This window comes from Phoca vitulina, unplaced genomic scaffold (assembly GCF_004348235.1).
Source record: "Phoca vitulina isolate PV1807 unplaced genomic scaffold, GSC_HSeal_1.0 scaffold37, whole genome shotgun sequence".
Taxonomy (NCBI): Eukaryota; Metazoa; Chordata; class Mammalia; order Carnivora; family Phocidae; genus Phoca; species Phoca vitulina.
In genome coordinates, this window is record NW_022589740.1 from 15,883,500 (window position 1) to 15,893,931 (window position 10,432).

Sequence of the window (10,432 nt, forward strand, 5' to 3'; positions counted from 1 at the left end):
GGACTCAAAATATAATGGGGACCCTCACCCTCAGAAAAGTAGACTTTTGAGAACCCTGTGAATAGATTGCTCTCCAGGGGCGGCGGGGTGGCTCAGGTGGTTAAGGGTCTGACTCTCGATTTTGGCTCAGGTCGTGGGATCCAGCCCCGTGCTCCCCCAGCTTGTGCTCTCTAAATAAATAAAATCTTAAAAAAAAATAAATTAGAATGCTCTCCAAATAAACCTGTGCTGCAGGCCTCAACAGGGGCTTATCAAGGCAACGCCCCTGGTTCTAGAACTACCACTGCACGGCAGGTTCCCCACGAGCGGCCAACTGCAACTTGCCAGTCAGACTCTCGAACACACTGGCAAGGGACCACCAGCCGGCACATGAGGAACCTACACACAGACAGGGCAAAAGATTCAAACTGACACAGGGAAAGAAACATCATTTAGATTTATTTCAAGGCCTGAAATCAGATTAATCAAAAATGATACTACTGCCATTTCTTATAATACATACTTAATACAAAACTTTAAGAGAAGTATAGACACTATTAACTAACTCTTAAACCTCACAATATACGATTTTCAAGTTGTCAGGTGACAATATCCAAGACTTCACACACTTAATGAGGACATAATTAGCAGCAGGCTATTCAAACACACACAAATCTGTTTTTACACTTTCCATGTCTGTTTTTGTCTTTGCTTTATAAAAGCCACTAATAATCGCGGCTTCTTTCAAGTATAGGATCTCTAACATTAAATTACATTTTCTAAGTCTTTTTATAAAAGAAAGTCACATACTACATTGTATGCCATAAATTCATATACCAAGAAGTAAAACACAATCCAACTGAATTTATTCATGCTTCCCCTTTCTCCAGATGTTTTAGGTGTTTTTCTAAATACTTTATATTTTTCTTAATATCTGTTCTCTATGCAGATCAGGGAAAATGATTGATAATGAGTTACTTTTAAAATTACCTTCTCTATACTTCTGCTCCCTTTCCCCACACTAAATCTGGTGCTTAAGTGAACAATAATGAAAGGTACTGTTTCAGGAGACCCAAACAATCTGTAATCTTAATTTCCTAAATACCCAAAGATTTCAACTTCCTGCCAATACAAATAAGAGTCTCAAGTAGCCAAAAATTACTTCTTAATCAGGGGGAAGAAAAAATGCGTAGTATGAGGATTATGTAACTAAAATTTTATTATTTACGCCTTTCCCCCAAGCTACAAGCACTGCTTAGCATTAAATCACATTGTGCGTACACAGCTACAACAGTTTACATTTGCTCAGGAACATGTAATTGCATTAAAAATAAACAACTTCCATAACTTAATTGGTTCTTAGATGGCTTCCCTAGGGGGAAAACAAATGTTTTGTGTTCTTTAAGAAAATGGTATATACAAATGAACTGCTGTGTGCTCATTTAAACTTGAGGAAACCTAATGAGGTTTTGGGGTATTTTTCCTAAAATGCAATATGGATATGCACTTAATCACTGCTTAGATAGTGAAGGGATGGAATGGTAGCTATAGATGCAATCTTTTGTCTAAGTGAACAGTTGTAAGGTATTCTAAATGGGATAGAAAAAAAAAAAACACGGACAATTGTTTCAAGGAAAAAAGAACCAAAGTCAAGAAAAATACTGAACGTCGACCCTTAAAACGGAGAAGTGCTATACAACATAAAAATGAGACCTAGAGATTAGAAAAATACTCATTTTACCGCTTCAGGAGGTAAACAAAATGATAAGGAGGGGGAGTCTCCAATTAGAACTGAGGCAGCTGTAAAACAAAATGGAACACAGTGCAATGATCTGACCTCATAAAGGAAATGACTAACAACAATGAAACTTCACACAAGAGGGAAAAAAAAAATTCACACGTCTACATGTTTGCAATAATATATTAACCCACAAATTATCAAAAATATAAAGTCTGGATTTTTCCCCTCAGGTTTATAATCAACTCTCAAACCTCTGTGGAATACATTTATTTTCATAAGCCTCCTCTGTTTAGCAGAACATACTACACAAGTACAGACGTACTACGATGTACCATGAGAATTATTAGTTCTCATCTCAAATCTAGTGACTTGCCTTTTTACCCATACTTATATACATTTTCATTTCCATTCTAAGACACTTAAGACCTTTCTAGTGGTACATTTTAATCAACATATTACATAAAAAAGAATCTTGATTTTCAAAATGAATCACTTTAGTACTATAGCATGATGGGTTTAATTTGAATGGTTGAAACATAATGTGGTAAAGACACTGTACTGTTTAAACTAATTCACAGCTGTAGGAAAATGTCTGATTTTCAAAATATAACGACTGAGGAGTTATAAGCAGTAAAATATTAGAAAACAGTGAATGAATAAATAAGAATAAGATGATTTTTTTATCAGTGGCCATTCATTATTTTGTTTTTAGGAACCTGGAAGAAATTGTCTTCTTTGAATTTCAAATGTTCTGGTAAGTCTAGTCGTCTCTTAGCTTCCTCAATATCAGCTTGAATTGCTGAAATAAGGGACTCTGTGGAGAGAAGAGAGCAGGGAAATGATGAAAAACTGCTGCCACGCCTTTGTTCGGACTCCTAAAAACCCAAAGGCTGGCAGCGTCTTCAGTGCAGGCAGATGCCTGATAAATGTTTATTCTATCCCTTCTTCCAGACTTAAGTAAAAGTCAATAGTCCACAAGAGATGTCCCTGATCTTCTCGCAATTTCTTAGAGAAAGGCATTAGCACAAAGGTATGTCACAAATACCAAATGGAAGAAATACCTGTGGACCAAGCCTCTTCAGTATTCAATCTGTCAAATTCTACAGAATTGACACAACCACACTACACTAACATCCTTGATACCATTAGTTTCAAGTATCGATTTAGTTTCGTGCACTTTAAGCATTGCAAAGCATCCATTATTCATCTCAGCATTCATTCCCACTTATTCCTTAAAATATGAAAAGGAAATAAAGATTTCACTAACTTCACACTGTTGGGAGAGAAGCAGCCAGCCTGCTGGGTTTGAATCTAGGCTCCATCACATACTGATGTGACCCTGAGCAAATTACTTAATCCCTCTCTGCCAATTTCCTCATCTGTCAAATGGGCAAAATAATTCCTCATATATTTCGGTGGGGGTGAAAGGACTTAATGCATGTAAGGCACACAGTAAATGCTCAAATGTTCGCTCTCCTGCCATGCTGTTACTAGGAGAAGCAGTAGAAGTAGCTGCAGTAATACTTAAGAAGACCTAAACAGAACTTACCTAAAGAATCAAAGTTCTTTTCTGGTCTGAGGTAGCCAACAATGGCCACATTAAGGATCTCCCCATAGAAGTCCTCTTTGAAGGTATGCATGATATGAGTTTCCTAGAATTAAGAAATGTTAAAAAAGGTTACCATCAAATTATAGAATACCTGCAATTTGAAATATGTCTCCACATTTATGGTGGGGATAATTTAAATGAAACAATCAACCCTTATGAAATTTTTAAAGACAGGTTAAAATCTAAGTGCACTTTTTTCCTGAATTCTTCCATCAGTCCTGTTCTTGCCCCTGACCTTACATATAAACATTGTAACTGAGTAAGGCAGATGTTATACCACAAATCTGGTATGATTTGCTGTTTATTAAAAAAAGGGGGGGGGGAGCACCTGACTGGCTCAGTTGGTTAAGCGTCTGCCTTTGGCTCAGGTCATGATCCCAGGGTCCTGGGATCGAGCCCCATGTCAGGGTCTCTGTTCAGCGGGAAGTATGCCTCTCGCTCTCCCTCTGTGTTCTCCCTCTTTCTCAAATATATAAAATCTTAAAAAAAAAAAACAAAAAACTAACATGCAGGGGCACCTGGCTGGCTCAGTCAGTAGAGCATGTGTCTCTTGATCTCAGGTTGTGAGTTTGAGCCCCACGGTGGGTGCAGAGATTACTTAAAAATAAAATCCTTAAAAAAACTAACATGCAGAGTAATTAAGTCTTATCAAGGCAAAAAAAAAAACACAAAAAACAAAACAGCACCAAGTAAGGAGCAAAGTATTAAGAGAGATTACTATTAAAAGAACCATTTCTGGGGCACCTGGGTGGCTCAGTCGTTAAGCGTCTACCTTCGGCTCGGGTCATGATCCCAGAGTCCTGGGATCGAGTCCCGCATTGGGCTCCCTCTCAGCGAGGAGCCAGCTTCTCCCTCTGCCCCTCCCCTCTGCTCGTGATCTATCTCTCTCTCTCAAATAATTAAAAATTAAAAAAAAAAAATAGACACATTTCTGAAAAGGCATACTATCGAAACTTGCTTAAAGAAGAAATAGACGGTGATTAACGTAACATAATAAAAAAAAAAAGAAGAAGAAATAGATAGGGGCGCCTGGGTGGCTCAGTCATTAAGTGTCTGCCTTCCGCTCAGGTCATGATCCCAGGGTCCTGGGATCGAGCCCCACATCAGGCTCCATGCTCAGGGGGAAGCCTGCTTCTCCCTCTCCCACTCCCCCTGCTTGTGTTCTCTCTCTCACTGTCTCTCTGTCAAATAAATAAAAAATCTTAAAAAAAAAAAAAGAACCATTTCTAAGGTTAATCAGGATCCATGTGTCTCTGACACACACCACATTATAGAAACCTCCTAGGGTTAGGCAGAAGTGAAGACTGACATGTAGGCAGAAGAGCCAACACAGGATCCTGATCAAGGAACAATGTTGACAAATGGGTACGGGACATGTCGAAGCAAAATGGTGGAGGATGTAGATGATGTTCTGCAATCTGAATTTTAGTAGACTTTTACAAAGAAATCTAAGTCCAAAAGCAGGAGAGCCAATTAAGAGAACAAACAAATACAGAAGATGGTTGAGACTGGACTAGGATGGTGGCACTGGATGTTGAGAAGTTTAAACAATCTCGAAACATGAAACTTAGTGATAGAGGCATATTTTGTGTAGGACTTAAGAAAATCTAATATATGAAGTGATACTTAAGACGGAAGCATCAACAGTGATCATTATAAAACATTACTGAGAAAAATGGTAAAGATGTCTACTCTTCCTAAATTCATCTACATATTCCATGCCACCCCTGTCAAAATCCTAGTTGTTTTTTTTTTTAATGATGGAAACTGTCAAGTGATTCTAAAATTTATAAGGAAATGTGGAAAGTTGAAATTATCCCCCCAAAATCTTGAAAATAAAAGTAGAGGACTTACACAGTCAGAAATCAAGACCTAGGGGCGCCTGGGTGGCTCAGTTGGTTAAGCGACTGCCTTCGGCTCAGGTCATGATCCTGGAGTCCCTGGATCGAGTCCCCGCATCGGGCTCCCTGCTCGGCAGGGAGTCTGCTTCTCCCTCTGACCCTCCCCCCCTCTCATGTGCTCTCTCTCTCTCATTCTCTCTGTCTCAAATAAATAAATAAAAAATCTTTAAAAAAAAAAAGAAATCAAGACCTATTATAAAAGCTATGAAAATAAAGACAATGTGGTAATGGCCCAAAGACAGATCAGGAGACCAAGTCTGTATGAGCGCATTTTGGACTCTCACACATATAAAGTCACAGGGTTTATGCTCAAGGTGACAGTGCAGTGCTGTCATGAAAGAATGGTATTTCAAGAAATGGGCTGAGTCAGTATCCAAATGGGAAAAAATTAATTTTGACCCTTACTTTGCACCATACTCAAAAATAAATTTGATGAGAAAAGTTTAAGACAAGTTTTTAGAAGAAAACAAAGGTATCTTTATGACTTGGAGTAGGCAAAGATTCCTTAAACAGGATATAAAAGGCACTAAACCATAAAAGAGAAATGATGAATTGGATTATATTAGCATTAAGAACCTCTGTTCTTCAAAAGACACCACTCCATTAAAACAAACCAAAAAAAGCAACACAGAAAGCGACAATATCTGCACACATATTCCAACAAAGGAAGCGGATCTAGGACATACTAAAGAACTTCTTTAAGTCAATTAAAACAGCCAATCCAATTTTTTTTTTAAAAGGGGAAAAGACTTCAACAGGCACATCATAGATATCTGATATTGGCAAGAAAAGGAAAAAGAAAACCTGAAGAGTATGAACCTCCTACCGATAGAAAACTGAGTTTCTTCTAACTCTGGCAGGACTTGGAAGGCATTCCTTCACTGGCTTGCCACAGTAATAGTGCTGTTACCTGAAATTTATCACGGAATAGCTTTCCCTCTACTCTTCATTTCCTCCCCATCTACAGAAAACTATTTTGTGTTCTTTTATTAGTTCTTTTCCTTATCTACTCCAAATAATTTCCACATCCTTAATACTCAAAACTAAGAAATACTGAACACAATGTTAAGCAATTCTGCACCATTTCTGTTTGTACCAGGATTTAGCCCTGTGGTTTTCCAACTGTGACAGACTTCTACAAACCCTTCAAAAAGGACGAAATTTAGATCTACTTGTTTTGTTTTTGTTTTTTTAATATTTTATTTATTTGACACAGAGGGACACAGCGAGAAAGGGAACACAAGCAGGGGGAGTGGGAGAGGGAGAAGCAGGCCTCCCGCCGAGCAGGGAGCCCGATGAGGGGCTCGATCCCAGGACCCTGGGATCATGACCTGAGCCGAAGGCAGACGCTTAACGACTGAGCCACCCAGGCGCCCCTAGATCTACTCGTTTTTGCCACACACTTAACCTGACCAAGATCCGGCCCTATCTAGCAGATTAAGCTCTTAAGTGGCATGGGTACTACAAAAAGAGAAGGGTACACCCTCAAAGTAGTTTGAGAGGAAAAAAAAAAAAGCATCACCTCGCAATTTTATTAGAAAGCACCATCTATGAAGAAAGCATTTCTATCTTAGCAGGGTGAGCAATTAATTAAAGGGTGAATGAACTATATTAACTGTAGCAAGCTCAATTTTATCAAACATGCTCTTAGGTATTTCACTTTTTTTTTTTTTAAGGGGAATGTGGAAGGAGAGGGAGAGAGAGAATCTTAAGCAGGCTCCACGTCCAGCACAGAACTGACGAGGGGCTCCATCTCACCACCCTGAGATCATGACCTGAGCCGAAATCAAGAGGCAGACGCTTAACCAACTGAGCTACCCAGGTGCCCCAAGTAATTCACTTTTATCTCCAGTTGAGGTAAACACATGGACAGCTATAAAAAATAATATTACAATTAGGCTTGAAACTCCACTTTTTATTTTCTACATAATTTAAAAGATACATGCATAAAAATATTACTGTATGTTACTGGGCACACAATGTATAAGGATGTAATTTGTGAGTTTTATGTACTATCAAAATTGTCATAAATCCAAATTAGATTTTATAACTGTAGAAAGTTAAATGCACTCTTCATGGTAACCGCACACACACAAAAATTCTATAGAAAGTACACAAAAGGAAATAAGGGAATCAAAATGTGTCACTACAAAAAAAAAAGGTTAAAAAACAAAAGGCAGTAATGGAAGAAATAAACAAAAAAGCTGTAAGGCCTATAGAAAACAGCAAAATGGCAGAAGTCCCTCCTTACCAGTCATCAGCTTAAATGTAAATGGACTGAACTCTCCAATGAAAAGGCAGAGATTAACAATGACCAAAAAGCACAATCCAATTATACTTCCCCTTTTACAAGACTCACTTTATTTTCTAAGATTCACTTTAAGATCTAAAGACACAAATTCACTTTAGATCTAAAGACACAAACACATTGAAAGTGAAAGGATGAAAAGTTAATCCAGTCAAACAGTAACTAAACCCTTCACTTGAAAATCCTTCAAGAAAACTGCCAAAAATTCTAGTAATTTGGCCAATTTGTGAGTACCACTGATGATTTCTGTGTGCCTCTAATACTGAATATTACCTTAAATTACTATCCCATTTTCAGTGATAGAGCTAAATAGAATTCTTACCATAGACTTTTTTGTATTCTTGTAGTATGGGTTCCATCCTATGCTCACCACCATCTTATGAACTTCTCCATTTCCAACACTGGCCCAGCCATAATAAATGCCAGTGGATACATCACCTGGAAGATTATCAACTACTTGTTCCGGAAAGTTAGCTAAATAACAGAAATAAATATTCTGAGTGTTAACAGTTTCACAGCAAATATTTATAAAAATCGCATGAAGGCTAGCCTAAATTGTTATGCTCATAAATTTCCCGGAATCCTACCTATGATTATCAATCTCACCATTCTACAGTCTGGCTTGGGTTTTTTGTGTTTTTTTTTTCTCCTCTTCACGTGGCCAGGTTAAGAACAATTAAATGTATAAAGCTCTCCAAAAAACAAAAAACAAAAAACACAGACACACTCTTGAGGTAGATGAAAACAGGTGCATGAACAGCGGGGGTTTTTTTAGACCTAGTCTTTCTTAAGGAGATTCAGAATCTCTTGAAAAGATTCTTATTTTCAAAATATACGTGGCTGGGTCCCAAACTCAAAGACTAGGGACAACCCTGGGATGTATTTTTAAGGATGAATTATTCATACAGTCAGGTCCTGACTACTGAACCGAATACAGACAGACCAAAAAAGATATCTGATTCTCATCCAATTGCTAACAAGACATACAAAGAGAACAAAAAAAAAAAAACCCCTTACAGTTGGCTTGGAAATTTAACCAATCTGGTTCACATTACGTTTCCTAACCGGGATGACGCGTGCCATGCCTGGCAGCTCTAGCCTGGTTGGATAGGGAGGCGGGAAAGGGGGATCCCCGGAACTCAGCTCGGCTTTCTGCCCTCACCACCCCTCAAGCCGGGTCCCCGGTGAGCCCCGAGCGGCGGATAAGGACGCGCTTCCTCAATCCGAACAAAGATCCTCCGCCTCAACAAAGCAAGAACCAAGCAGAGGAGAGGGCGTCACCTCTGCCCGCAGCCCCAAGTCCCGCGTCTGACGTCGCGGCTCCCACCTGACCCAAGCCCGGGAGCCGGGGGCGGAGGCGGGGTGCGCCGGGGAGGGGGGCCCCGCGACCTTCCGCGCTCACCTGTGGGGATGCCCAGCTGCTTGGAGCCGCGGCCGAAACCCCGCACCACCTGGCCGCGGCAGAAGTACGGCAGGTGCCTCATGACGCCGTCCGCTCGGGGCTCGGGCTGCCACCCGGTCCGCGGGGCCGGCGAACCCGCCGTCGAAGCGGTGCCCGGATCCCCCGGACCGGCCAGGGAACACCCGCAGGAGCTCGGCTGATGCCCGAATCCCCCCAACGGCCGGCCGCGAGGGTAGGCGCGCAACGGGCCAGGCGGCGCCGACCACACGCCGCGGTGAGCCCCTCACGCCACTGAACCAACCGAAGCCGCCGAGCGACTAAAAGCTTGTGTCTCCGCCCCGGGAACGGCGGCGAGGGCGGATATAAGTGCGGGCGTGGGTGGGGAGAGCGGAGGGTCAGCGAGGGAGGGCCTGAGCCCGCCCAGCGCCGCAGGCCTGCGCACACTTCCTCAGCCAAACGCCTCGCAGCCCGCTCGGCTTCCGTAGCCCCGCCCCCGCGTGGCCCCGCCCCCAGCCGTGGCCCCGGAACCGCCGGTCCGCCCCTCCTGGGCTTCTCCGGGCCCCCGGCGCTGGAAACCGTAGCGGGAATCCCTCTTCGATCTTGGTTGCACTGAAAATGCCGTTCTCCGACAATCCTGAGTGTTTCTTTTCCCTTTCTCCTTTTCATTACGATTCTGACGCCATAGACGTTCTTTAGCTTCTTGGCAACCGCGAGCTCGATGGTCATTCGTCATTCATTCGTTCTTTAAACATTAAAGTTCCAAAATTCCAGCTCAAGATCACCACTTCGTAGAGGCTTTAACTATCTGCCGGAAATGGCCCTCCTCTCCCCCAGACCACCTGCCCGCTGTCTGAAGTTATATGGGAATGTAAGCGCCAAGGGAGCGAGTCCTAGTCTAATGCTGCAACCCCGGTGACTAGTGCAAGGTTGCAGTAATGCAGTTTTCTTTCAGGAGGGGTGCAGCTGCCTACCTAACCTTCCTTCCGGGAAGTGTTACCTTGAGAATTTAATAAACCCGACAAAAGGCATCATCTCTACTGCAGTGCAATTTGTGGGCCTTCTAACCCTTGGAGCTGTAAACATTACCTAGGGAAGTAACTCAAGGGAAATGTCTTTTTCGCAAGAAACACAAAGGTCAGTCACAAGGTGCATCCTCTTGTTCTTGAGAAAGAAGTTTTCATTGTTCTCTGTGCTTTTCTCTCTGAATCTGTGTGAAATCCTGTCCAGACTTGGCAGTCGCTTGTACCTTACGTGCATGTAACTATGATAATGCTTACCCAATGGTAAAATTATATTCTCTCTATATTGGTACTGAAGGGGTCTTTGTGGGCAAGACTGTCATATTTCCCTAGGACTAGTGTAGCACGTGTTCATAGCAAACATGCCCTAAGTATTTGCAGAAAGACCGAATTAAGAGCCCAATGTGTGCCAAGTACAGTGCAAGGTGCTGGGGGAGCAAAGGTGACTGAGACAAGTTCTTGGCCTCAGAGAC

The 10,432-nt window shown here is 41.7% G+C and overlaps 1 protein-coding gene across 1 annotated transcript; it reads right to left on the minus strand.

Moving 5' to 3' along the window:
* Positions 1 to 420: 420 nt before the first annotated feature.
* RFK (riboflavin kinase) lies at positions 421 to 9,412 on the minus strand. The gene is made up of 4 exons (XM_032427623.1): positions 8,941 to 9,412; positions 7,861 to 8,012; positions 3,270 to 3,372; positions 421 to 2,534 (listed from the first exon to the last, which is right to left on the minus strand). Exons 1-4 carry the CDS (start codon positions 9,020 to 9,022, stop codon positions 2,404 to 2,406), a joined length of 468 nt encoding a protein of 155 aa, XP_032283514.1. The 5' UTR covers positions 9,023 to 9,412; the 3' UTR covers positions 421 to 2,403.
* Positions 9,413 to 10,432: the final 1,020 nt, after the last annotated feature.